Source organism: Anolis sagrei, chromosome 5, assembly GCF_037176765.1.
Source record: "Anolis sagrei isolate rAnoSag1 chromosome 5, rAnoSag1.mat, whole genome shotgun sequence".
In the NCBI taxonomy this organism is placed as follows: Eukaryota; Metazoa; Chordata; class Lepidosauria; order Squamata; family Dactyloidae; genus Anolis; species Anolis sagrei.
Genome location: NC_090025.1, coordinates 118,992,481 through 119,006,113, shown reverse-complemented (window position 1 = coordinate 119,006,113; position 13,633 = coordinate 118,992,481). Strand labels below are relative to the sequence as shown.

General features: G+C 38.0%; 1 protein-coding gene across 3 annotated transcripts in view; it reads right to left on the bottom strand.

Annotated features, from left to right (window-relative positions):
- Positions 1-13,633, bottom strand: part of KLF3 (KLF transcription factor 3) — a 48,483-nt gene that overhangs the window by 6,424 nt on the left and 28,426 nt on the right. For all 3 annotated transcript variants that reach the window (XM_060777829.2, XM_060777828.2, XM_067469027.1), the window contains 3 exons: positions 7,871-8,348; positions 6,951-7,101; positions 2,345-2,505 (listed from right to left, as the gene is read on the bottom strand). In XM_060777829.2, coding sequence (XP_060633812.1) covers positions 2,345-2,505; positions 6,951-7,101; positions 7,871-8,348 — 790 coding nt within the window. The remainder of the gene's footprint in view (positions 1-2,344; positions 2,506-6,950; positions 7,102-7,870; positions 8,349-13,633) is intronic.

The window sequence follows — 13,633 nt, the reverse complement described above, 5'->3', positions numbered from 1 at the left end:
AAACTTCACTGAGTCACCATTTAGCTGGCAAGCAAAATAAGCAGGCCAAAGTCTGCACGGAAAAATATAACCAGTGCTGCAGTTCTACACATCTCTAATGGAAAATAAACACTGAACATGGCAAGATTTACTCCAGAGGAAAATCCACAGGATTTCACTTAGTTGAAAAGCAAACCCAAGCAATGAATCTGCATCTTCAAGGGAAACGTAACCTCATCAAACACAGATTGAATCTTTATTTATTTATTTATTTATTTATTTATTAGTTACTATATTTCTATACCCCACTTCTCAGCCCGAGGACAACTCAGGGTGGTTTACAAGACCGGTACAATTCGATGCCACAATAAACAGTTAAAAGCATATAAACATCCATAAAAATTCCATAACAATAAAATCAATAAAACATAAAAACAAATCCTACGCATCTAATTTCCAGAATCATTATTCGATTGCACTTGTCCAGCTGTTCTGAGGTCAAGTAATTATTTGCTACACTTCATTTGAGAAAGCCTGCTCACAAAGCCAGGTTTTGACTTTTTTACAAAATGTTAAGAGGGTGGGGGCTGATCTAATGTCCCTGGGGAGGGCGTTCCATAGCCGAGAGGCCACCACTGAAAAGGCCCTATTTCTAGTCCCCGCCAACCGAACCTGTGAAGAAGGTGGGACAGAGAGCAGGGCCTCTCCAGAAGATCTTAAATTCCTGGATGGTGCATAAGGAGAGATACGCTCGGAAAGATAAGCAGGGCCAGAACCGTTTAGGGCTTTATAGGCTAAAGCCAGCACTTTGAATTGTGCTCGGTATTTCCTGATCTGCTTTCCAAATAACCAGAAGTGTTTGTGTGTCACCACAGTGAAATTCTTAATTTGTTCACCCTCATCCAATTTATTAGTGACAACAGACACTGATATGGTACAGAGTTAAATGAAAAGGAGTGATAGAGTTGAGTGTCAATGGCATACTGCTGACAATTAAATCGCTGGGAAACCTGTCCTACTAATTCAGGCATGGGTAAACTTCTTCCCTCTAGGTGTTTTAGCTGTTAGGAATTATAGGAATTGACGTCCAAAAGATAGGTGGGGCAGAAGTTTGCCCATGCCTGAACTAGTTACATGCATATGTTAAATAGTATGGGAATAGCATGAGTGTGACCCTCCAAAAACGATTGGTGCCACTGCAAGACAGTGCCTCCGGATTCCACAGAGATGGCCAAGTATACAATGGCTGATGGTACTGAAAGCCAATAAGAGACCCAGCAGAACCCACAGGGAACATCACTCTGTCCAGTTTTATCCTTGACACCTTGGAACTGGGAAGCCATCGCGTGCTCAAGAGCCTTGCCCACAGAGGGGATACTGAGGGCTGGTTGGTGATTATCTAATATGGCGGCGTTCAGCAAAGGCATGTTCAGTAAAGGCCTCATGTAGCCTTCTTTCTGTATTCTGCCTTCCAATTTGGCCATGCGAGCTGAAGCCAAGGGATCCCATTACTATTTCAGAGATATAGGGGTGTTCCACCTCAAAACTTTTCCCTGCAATAATGAATGCAGACTGCTATCTCCATTCTCAGAATGGAGGCTGGAAACAGAGGCAAGATTTCCTCTACTCTTTCAGCATTTCCCATTGGGAAAGGGGTGGGGATAGATGACAAAAGCACCCATCATCTGGGATTCTTAGATATCTGAAAAAAGGGAAGGGACACCTGGGACGGAGAAAGACTAGATCGAATCAGGCAAGGAATAGGGCTTGGGATTTGACCATTGGCTTCCATGACTCATTCTGAGGAGGAGGGGTGGACAATCCAATCTGAAAGAGGAATCCACATCTTTGCCCCTGCTTTAGGAACGTCAGTTACTGCTTCTGCAGCTATAGTTGTTCTGCTGTCCAAATCATCCTGAAACCTTACAGCCACAGGTAGCTCACACGCACAAATTTGTGATCACTTCTTTAGTTTCAAGAAATTATTATTATTTATTTATTCACCACATTTATATCCTGTCCTTCTCAAGCCCAAAGGGGACTCAGGGCGGCCTTACAAAGACAACAATTCAATGCCATATATTAATATATTGGTAAATAAGCAAAAACATTAAAACCAAACCCATTAAAAACATAGCATTAAAACATTAATTAAGTATTATAAGCTGAGTCACTCTGTCCCTTCTCCCCGTTCTCAGTGATGCCTGCAAAGTGATACTTGCAAAGCACTGCACTTCATACATTCAGGCTGGGGTTAAGTCGCAATCTAATTCTATGTGCCAAGAAATGACGTTTATACTGTTTTGATGCAACCCAATGAAGCTTCCTAAAAAGAAAATAAATGTTATTTAAATTTGTTTCATACCTGTATGCGTCCTTCTGTGTGCTTTTAAATGGGAGCTTTTAGTGTAAACTTTGTTGCAGCCTTCATAATCACATCGGTGTATCCGGCGCTTCCTTTGTGTGTCAGGAGATTCCACAGGTAATGGCCTCTTACCAGGCTGAACTATAACTGAAGGATGATTCCTGAAAGAAGATACAGTTCAAAAATTAAATCTTTCTAGCTAAATCTTTTAAAATGCTATACCACAAAGCTCTTTTATCCGCCCCCCTCTTGTCTTTTGGCAGCATGATCAACATTACATGCATGTGGAAAAATTCAAGCAAGCTTAGCAAATTTCATGGACTTTTGTGGTAAAACTTTGGCTCTTTTCCCCAATGAGGTTTTTATTCATTTTCTGGAATGAAGAACAATAAAAAAGTTACCTAACATGTTAGGATTTTTTCCATTTATTTTTTAAGGTAGGCTCTAGTTTTCTAGACAAGTGTGCTTAGATTTTCCAAATGCTCAATTAGCAGTAAACTTCATACATTCTTTTCCTGTGTAAAACACGGATTTTTTTTTTATAAAAAAGAACCCATTTGGCTGATAGCATTTTCATGTTATTAACTCTATCACTTCTTTTGCCTTTAAAGCTAAATCAAATGGCTTTATTGTTCATCCACTCCTTTAGAGACCAATTAAGAATTTCCTGTTTAGGGCTGGCAAAAGGGTGCGGCCGCCCTTCACCAATGATGTCAATTCCTAAAAGTAGTGTGCAGACCAAATGTGTCACACCCACAGGATGTCTGAAATTATCTCTCTAGCCTCAAAAAAGAAAAAAGAAAAAAAAAGGTTTTCCCAGCTTGCATCTTAAAAACTACTGTGCAGGTGAGATGTTCAAAATAAGACACCACCACTGCAATCTGTTTAGAACATGACAAAGGATACAGAACACTTGACTATTAACAGGGCAGTAATGATCTCTAAACCTAATTAGCATTTCCAGAAATGCTTGTAACTTTATGTGAAATTAATGCCTCCTGTCCCAATTCTGAGATACCAGTTGATAATTTTATAAGATGCATGTCAGAAATCTGTTGGGGACAGATGTAAACCTCTCCTATACATATGAATGACCCTTTTCTGGTTGGGATTGCCTTCTTCCTCCCATGATGCCCAAAGGTCCCAACCCAATTCACTGAAAGTCCCCTGCAAGTAACCCACATGGCTATTCGACTCTTTTCAGTGAGAAGGCGTCTGGCTAATTCCCCAAAGTAAGATGCAAAATTATGATATCAGTGTTGAGGTCCTCTGGGATTCTCCAAGGATCTCATCGCTGCTGTTATTATGTTGTTCCTAGCTATGGGATATAGCAAGATCTTCTCAGGACCTGACTGCTCACTATGGAGCACAGGGTGACCACGTGAAGTGGCATCAGAAGCTTCTCAGTAAATTGAGGGGAGGCAATATCACTCAATACAGCATAGGTTCACGAGGGGTATTTATACTAACTTGCTGAATTGAGGCCACAAAGATCTCTGCACTATTTAGATTTGAAGTCTGATTTTCATAAGTGCTTAGAACTCAAAGTTCTTAACCAAATGTATAGCAGCTGACATCTTAGGAAATACTAAAATTGGCAAGAATTAACAATGGTCGGTTGGATTTTTTTTTAAAAAAATCCCTCCTTTATCCCATGCAATTTGCACTTTTAGAGGCAATAACCATAGTGATACATCATTAGTGGTCACCATCATCTATACCATGTATTACTCCAACAAGACAAATTGCCAGGAAAACAATAAGTTGCAATTACAGCTTCTGACTGTAATAAATGTACAGTTGTCACTACTTTACAAATATCAAAGGTCTGTCTGTTCATTTTTCTTTAGCACTATCAGTGTACATGGTGCTTTACATAATCAGTGCAAAATTGTGAATTTGGCAGTTCCTTGCCCTCAGGCTTACAATCTAAAAACGTAAGATACACAAGGAAATGGGGGTGGCAGCGGGATGCATGGAAGGCCTTTCATGAGTTGATGCCCTGGGCGCAATGTCTTCCTAGTATTCTCCCTCTACAAGGACAATACCAGGGCAATTGGCATGAAGGGCAGGCCTTTCCTTAGCTGCTGGGTCTTGGCATGAGGGAGCTGTGCTGTTTGCAACAACAGCAGTTATATTTAACAAAAAATAACATTAATGATAATACTGGCAACTTTCTGTATTTATTTGCTTCCAATCAAAGGAAAACTCTAGGATTGCAAGAAGAAGATAGATAGATAGATAGATAGATATAGATAGATAGGTTAAAGCTATATTGCATGACGTAAGTTTCAGTGATACCAATCCTTACTGCTCATTGTAATAATGAATGTATTCTATGGCAGACTGGTCCAGCTTACATGGCTATTTATGACTAGACATTCATACAGAGAGGTCTTTCTGAAACATAAAACATTATCTTCCAAAAAGACATGTTGTTGTGGTTTATATGGCTCCCCCACACAAAGTGTCTACTGTGATATTTGTCTGTGTTAAAAATTGTTTCCTATAAACCAAGGACAAAGGATTTCACATGGGCCGAATGTTCAGATTCCAACTGCTCATGCATATATTGTTAGAATATATTTTTAGTGCTGAATGGAAACAAATTCAAGGGACATCACCCACGAAAACATAACTGTGAAAGCCTTCATTCTTGGCTAGCACTGATACCCATGTAGCCCTGTTTACATAAAAAATAGCTGATGGTTGGGAAAGCTGTGGCCCACCACATACTGTTGAACTCCAATTCCCATCGGCCTATGCCAGCCTGGCCAATGGTGGAGGATAACGGCAGGATCATCTATGTAACACTGAGAATGCTGGTAGGTGGGAATTATACACCTGAATCAACTATTAAACAGGTCAAGATGCTTCCAACTCAAGACAGTCTGAAACACTACTTGAATCAGCTCTTGTTCTGAAGACATTCCAGCATATTTCAAAAAGTAAATCTATGCAAAACATTATATAGAAGGTACTTTAATTGATTTTCATTAATCAATAACAGTGTCTCCTTTTAGGAGAGGATGTGAACAGAGATTAAAGTTTGGCTAAACTGCTACCAAATATATGTCTTCCAGGGACATATACTGAACCTAATCCAGTACATCAACAATAATGGCACATTATTATTACTTTTCAGTTTTACAAATAGTAATGAAAAGATTGCATTACAAATGTTGTGTATTCTCTTATTATCAGTGGTGAGAAGGGCCATTGCTAGAGGAGGGAAATATGCTGAGGAATTAAATCTGCTCACAGGATGCAGGAAGCTGTGGGATATGGCCTTAAGAGAAAATTTAACAACTAAGTGTATAGTTTTCAAAGGGAAATTGGAGCACACACATTCATTTTTGTTTAAAACTATGCTGGTGATAACCCAGTTCCACAGGGATTGAAGTAATACTGGAAAACGTTTTTACAAGATCTCTTTTTAAAAAATGATTTTTGGGTCATATAGTGCTATATGCATCTTATCATTTTGTATTGTTACCGTTGTTGAAATAAACTAAGAAAAACATTATTTAGAAAAAAGCTGCAAGGGTTTCCCACCCTTGATGTAAGGGAGAAGCAGAAACTTATCCCACTACTATTCCTTATTATTTATCAAGCAAGAAGCCCAAACTTCATTTTTTGCACCGAGCACTTCTAATAAAATCAAGGAATTTGATTACAATATAGAAATTTCTGTTGGAATTTCTGCAAGGTAGGATTTTTTTTTTAAAAAAACACACACACAAGCAGTCTTTATGGTTGCTAGAAAGAATTAGTCAGATTATCTTTCAATATATTACAGCTTTTACTGATGACTCTCATGACATGATGGCTCTCAATAAATTTTAAATGGTTACTACTGGTAACACTGCCGACATAAGACATTGAGAACAATGTTTTACCGAAAGAAAGGACCATCCATCAAAACAAGTAGCTTCAGATGCCTCAAATAAGAAGAAAGCTAAGTCAAGTGATGCAGGAGAATGGGAAAAAGCCCTCTAGTGCTGGTGTTCTAGACAATTTGATGTGGAAAAATATCTTTTCTGACTTGCCAACTGTAGCAATCAATCACTGACAAAATCTATTCAAGAGTAATGAAAAACACAAATGGCAATGGAAAAAAAATCTCCAAACCATACAGCATGGACATACTCCAACAAGGTTCTGAATGGCTCCACTTCGGTATTTCCTGGGCATTTTTTTGGCAATAGTGCAACACCATAGTTGCACTAATGAAAAATATATTTTAATTGATCATATCAAAGTTTCCCTCCTTTTTTAAGTCTAAGGGAGCCTGGAGTGCCACTATTTCTGAAGGTTTTGAACATTATTCTGCCTGAATATAAATGTGCTTTGAGATGAAGCTTTTTAAATACGATCACTCTGATTGCTCAACGGAATTTTACAAAGGAATCCAGATGTTATTGTATTCCATTTGTTGCCCTTCTGTGTTTTCCTTTCTCTCATCTTTTTCAACCACAAAAATTATTTTCAAATGGCACAAAGCACCGCAATTGTAAAAATTGTGCTATTCTGAATATTCTGGATCTAGTCTGCAATGAAAAAGAACATTTAAGTCTTATTTTAGAACAGGCAATTAACTACTTACTCTTGAAACATTGCTTGAGGGGGTGACAATGAAGTCATCAATGGAGGGGACATTTGTTCGGTGTAGTAGTCATTCCTAGGTGATTCCAGACCTGGTTCTACCTTGATAGATTTCTTTAGTGCTTGTTTCTCATAAGACTCAATGACAGAGACTACCAAAAACAAAAACAAAGACATAAAACAAAAATGAGTAAGTGAATGAGTGAATACAAACAGAGCTTGCAAAAGTTACATGCTGACAAGGTGATTTGGGGAGTTATAGACAGGAAATTCTGAATATAAAGAAAAATCCTAGACTTGAAAACACCGCCATTCCTCCATGAATGATGCTCGAGGCAGCACTTATCTTTTTGGTTGCCTTTATTGTCACAAAAATTGTGGAAAAGGTTGGGCATGATATTTTAAAACAGGCTGAGTAAGTATCCCTTATCTAAAATGTTTGGGAGCAGAGTGTTTTGGATTTTTAATTGTTTTTCAGATTTTGGAATATCTGTATCTGCATATATGTATATATGAAGATATTTTTGAGATGGAACCCAGGTCTAAATATGAAATCCATTTCTGCTTCTTGTACACCTCATACATATTGCCTGAAGGAAAATTTATACAATATTTTAAATAATTTTGTGCATGAAACAATATTTGTGTTAGTTAATTATTAGGGAAAAACAGTGTCACTCTCACAGTCAAACATGTGGGCAATTTTGCAGTATTTTGTATTTTGCAATACCAGATAAGGGATATTTAACCTATACCCTGCACCTTCTAGTTAAAAGATACAAAGCACTATCTATCTATCTATCTATCTATCTATCTATCTATCTATATCTATCTGTGGAAGAACATGGGATCTGCTTTCATAATTTTTAAATGAGAAGAAATGGAGCAGTAGTAAGGAACCACAAAAATGCATGCTTTTACCTGGCACACTACTTGGACTTTCCAATTCTTCTGAAAGGACTGTGGATACCATAAGAGGCTGTTGAAGGTGAGGGGCGTACATAAAAGGGACAGGTTGTACTACAACTGGCTGTATAACTGGAAGTAGCCCAGGGCTTCGAAGTCCATGGCGTGAAAGAGCTGCCATTACTGGAGGAATAGTTAATGGCATAGGGAAAGGCTGTATTCCTGGTGGCGTCAATTTCTTCATTGGCGGGCTGGGTGAAGGCAGATTTAATCCAGGTGAGGCTATCCTGTGGGAATTCTGGAATTTCAGGGGAGAAGGAGAACTTCCGGCTGAAGGTGGCTTGTTCACTGTGAGATCAACGGGCTCAAGCTGAACTCCATTGCACAATTCTTCTGGAAACTGATAGAATTTATTGTGCATCATATTCGGCGTTGAATAAATGACACTGTATTTGTTGGCTTTCATGTGATCCATGTAACTAGAATTGAATGACTATGTGAAAAAAGAAAGGGAGACAGATAAATGAAATGGATACTGATATTAATAGCATAAAAAACAGACACACGTGTTTGTTTTTTTAAAAACAAAACAAAACAAAATAAAAAACGAGCCAGGAATTTTTTTGATTAGTTCTAATTAGGATAGAGTCAACAAACCAACTACTGAATAAATAAATTCAATATTTAGGTAAATTTCACAGAGTTAATGGGTCTATTCTAGATAGGACTAACAACAGCATTTGGGCCATTGCTTACCTATGAATCATCTTCATAGTAATTTAACGTAACTACTGTATTTAACTATGAAGACAAATTGAAATCTATAAAGTGGATATCTATACCTGCCCCCAGGTGGCACAGTGGGTTAAAACACTGAGCTGCTGAACTTGTTGAGCGAAAGGTTGGTAGTTAGAATCTGCGGAGCAGGGTGAGCTCTCGCTGTTAGCCCCAGCTTCTGCCAACCTAGCAGTTCAAAGACATGCAAATGTGAGTACATCAATAGGTACCGCCTTGGAGGGAAGCTAACTGCGCTCTATGCAGTCATGCTGGCCACATGACCTTGGAGGTGTTTACACAACGCCGGCTCTTAGGCTTAGAAATGGAGATGAGCACCACCCTCCAGAGTCATATACAACTAGACTTAATGTCAAGGGGAAACCTTTACCTTTACTATAAATAATAATAACTTTATTTTGTACCCTGCCTCCATCTCTCCGAAGGGACTTGGGGCGGTTTACATACTGTGCCTGGAACAACGCATAAAATAAATACACAATACAATGATAGAGAAAACCACAAGCATATAAAACAATTATTTAAACTCAAAACAGTGCCCAATAATCTACGGTGAGAACTGTGGTAAAACATAATGCTCTTTGAAATAAAGAGGTGACTCAAAAAGGCACATACAAAGGGATTGTTTTCTTTCAGAGCAGATTGCTTACTTTTTTGTAGTTTTAAAAGATTTGTGGGTGTGATTCACTGAGGTCCAAGGTGGGCAAACAGGACCCTGGAGTATCTAAAATGTATTTCTGGCATGATCAGCCCTCATAGTTACTGCTTCTGCCAAAACTAAGAGTTATTTTGCAGCATTCTGTTTCTAAATAGGAATAATCTATTGGGGTGTTTTCTTTGTGCTGTGGATATAGTGAGACCTACAATAACAAACCAACTCCAGTTCCAGCTTTAATGTGAATTAATCAGAAGTGTGGGAATATGTAACACCTTTTGACAATTATATTTAAGGCATTAAAACTTGGTGTAATATTCCTTTAATACATTTTCAGGAATCAAGCCTTCTTTGCCTTTTGTCTTTTCCCAGATACTGAATTTGTAATCTTGTACCTATCATAGCTTAAAGATCTATTTGAAAAAAATAATAATTTATTAAGGTTCTGAATGATCAAGGAGGGATAATTAACTTTATTAAACACCTTATGGCTTCCAGGGTTTGCCCAAACTACTGCAGAGATGGTGAAACTCAAAAGGTGCACCACAGCATTCTCTGGAGCCTCGCCAGGGATCCTATGGCACTCCTCACAGACGGAAGACTGTTTTGCTGATGCCCCAAGGAACTGCGTGGGATGCCTGTGCAGCCAAGCTGGCTACAGTAGTTAAAGTATGGCTATGTGCAGCAAACAAATGCCATGATAAGGCCTACATTAAATCTTGTATTATTACCTTACAAAACATTGTGGTATTAAATATTTATAATTGAGCATAGGATAATCATACAGCCATTAACCAAGTGCAATTGAAGAGCAGGAGGATTCCAGAAATATGTTTCATCCAGGTAAAATAATTACATTGACATAATATAGTGCTTTGAGAGGACTGACACTTTGAGCTAGTCCAAAAGCATGTTTGGGGTGATTTGACAAACAAATCCTGGATGCTATACCAATACGGAGCACTTGAATGCAAGTCTAGAAGTGACATAATAGAACTAAATGAGACCCAAGGTGCTATAAGGCTCAGAATTGCACAAGGATGGCATGTGACCACTGAGGCAGGAACAGAGAGGCACATATCATCTAAAAAAGCATTTGTACCATTACTAGGGGATGTGATGTGGAGAGTGCAAGGAGGAGAGGCATGTTCATGTGAGCATGCAGAGGATCACATGAAGGCAGTGGGAAAAGTATAAATGTGTCTAGGACAGACAAAGGGAGGAGGCAGGGAGGAAGAGAGAGATGGGGCAAGTGGATGTGTGAGTAGTACTGTGAGGAGGGCAATAGCAGCGGGAATGGGCTTTGGCAGCTGCTCTTATGGAGGAAATGACAGCACTGCCTCTGTCTGGCCAGGAGACCCTTGCACTATCCACACTTCCTCCTCTTGATCCCTCATCCCACTCTCTTCCCTATGCCACTTGAATGTGTGCGCAAGGGAACACATGTGCCACTATAGGGCCTTTGGTGTGTGCGTTTGGGGTATCTCATGTTTTCCCCATTTTTTGCACCCTAACAGCTGTGAAAGTGGAAGGCTAGCTGTACCCATTCACAACAGACATCACTAATGAATTCTATGTTCAAATGTTATGCTGTTTCAACAATGTTAAATGTAGCATAGCATTACAGAAAAAATAGTATCACCACAGCTGTTAACATTACAAATTTATCACTATTCTCATTTCTATACATCTGAGTTTGGCAACATACATACTTGAATTTGATGTAGCTAAATAAATAAATAAGGCTCTCTAGTTTCTATAACTTTAAAAACTAATGATTTTCGTTTTGCATCTATGTCAACCTTTTTCTTAAGAATTAATCTAGTAGGAAAACATAGATTTCATGCAAATGAGATAAGCAGGTTGGTGAAAGAGAACCCCAATAGCACAATTTCCCTACACGCCCCCCCCCCCCCCCCCATTCACATGTCAGACTTCAAAGGTGAAACAAACATTTTGGCCTAAATCTATTTGTTACTCCCTGGGATTACCAATTAGAGATATGCATATTTTGTTGCCATTAATACATACATGTTCCAGATCAAAGCCTAGCTGAACAGTTGACATTTTACACCCAGAAGTGGATGTTCTTATAAAGTTAATCTGAAGTAATATGCTATATGTTATGATTCTTGTGATGATGAAAGAGTTTTATTATCGTAAAGAATTCACATATTTTAAGCTACATAGTACACGTTCATTTTATAAGGTTTCTACAATCAACAGCAAATCCTAATTTCTTGTGAATGATTGGAATATTTATTGAAATTGTGTTTGTCAAGCCTTTTAATGGTACTTGGGCCCTCAAGCCGACTATTCATATAGCAAAGGCATGTAACCATAACTATTTGTATAGCAAAACCATTTTTTCTAGAAAATTAAATGGATAGAAAACTGCTTGCACACACATAGAAGTACCACATTAACTGTTTCATGCTACATATAATCAACAGGGTGGAACTCAAGGGACACTGTAATTAACTTTGCAACCAACTTATCACTTGTGTGTTGAAACAACTGAATAGTCTGACAGAGATGACAAAATACTCTGGGTGTGCACTCTTATTATGTGATCATGGTAAATCTTTCAGGATCACACCCATACCACCATATACCTAAAAATCAGCACTGTGCTTCTTCTTTCAGGCCTCAACCTTTTACACCTGAAACGGAACTCAGGGCTTCAATTTACGAATCTGAACTGCCTCCTCCTATTCTCCTGGAATCTTCCCAAAAACAGAACGGGGGGCACACAAAATTCGAAATGAAAACAGATTTGCACACCCCTAATACAGATAGCTTTGTGGAAAAGATATATAAAATGTACAAAGTAGTCCAGATATTGTAGAGGGTGAACACTTTTGAGAGGGTGTAAACATTTTGAGTTGCTGGAAGTTTAATTTACATCACTGGAAACAGGGTAAGATCTTGTGTTTTAAAATATGGGTTCATGTTAGCAATTCATGGGAATGTTTCTTTTCCATCCATGGTATCAAATCTTGTCAAAAGTTTCTACAAAACTGTGCAGGTATTCGAAATCCTTTGCATTTTGCAGCATCATCCTCAGTATACCAATTTGGAAGTAGGGTTTTCCATTGAAAACAATGGGATATACTTCAATGTAAACTGTTAAAATCAGTATATCAATAGGGCAATTGATTAATTACTATATTATGCATTTGGAGAACCAAATTAACCCATGAACTCATACAATTAGAATATATTTTCCAGATTTCAGTTCTTCAGATTCAAATAGGTAGGTACACAAAGCCCAAAATTCTTGGGAATGTTATGAATGGAATACCATACTTATTATACTCCTTTAAAAATTACTAATATTCAACCAAGGTAGGAAATCTTGAAAGGGCCCTCAGAGACTGGACAGTCACACAGAGACACTGAGGAAGCTCAATGCATCACTTACATTTGAGGACAACAGAGCATCTGGTGGATACTGCCCATTTAGGCTCAAGAGCAATTTAAAGTAAAATTCTTTTACATTTTTAACCATACTGATTATTTAAAGAGAGATTTATTTTCACTAAGTACTATGCAGTGTTCAGTTTTCTTGATCAGAAAAAGGAGGTGCTTGTTTGTTTTAAACTGAATTCAAGACAGTGATTCATTAATATTCAAATTTTATAAAGATGTATTTTTGACATGTCTGCCACCAATGTCTGAATACTGGCATTTGGATCCTTTTCTACAAATATTATAAATATCCATGACAACTTTGTTTTAAAGTCACCCTTACATCTTGTATAATCACTGCTGGAAGGAATATGACTAGCCAAAAACAGAGATGATCTAATTGTATAAGTTTCTTATTACCAGCAATGTCTTAGCTACAGTCCTTTATTCATTTTTTCCTCTTTACAATAATTTTCCAAGGACACAGGGGCAGACAAAGCAAATAGGCGTACTGCATCGAATTCACTTTAGAAGATCCTAAACTAACCTTATTTCCTACACATTTCTGTGTTGGTCTAGCATAAATTCTAAAGAAATATGTGTTTTAATTGCTTATATATTTACATTGTTTATATTTTGATGAGATATGTTTTACTGTTTACCTGTGCGGCATTGACTTTTTTGCTGGAATTGTAAGCCGCCTTGAGTCCCCTTCGGGGTCAAGAAAGGCAGGGTAGAAATGAAGTAAGTAAATAAATTAATTAATAATTGCATTAAAAAAGGAATTCTATTTGAAGCTCAAAGGTGTGGTAGTTACAGCCTAAGTAACAAGGCTGTTTCTTTCCCCCACTTTTCTTTATAGAGACCATATGTCTTTAAAATAGCATGGCAGAAAGAAATCCAAGAGGCAATTTCCT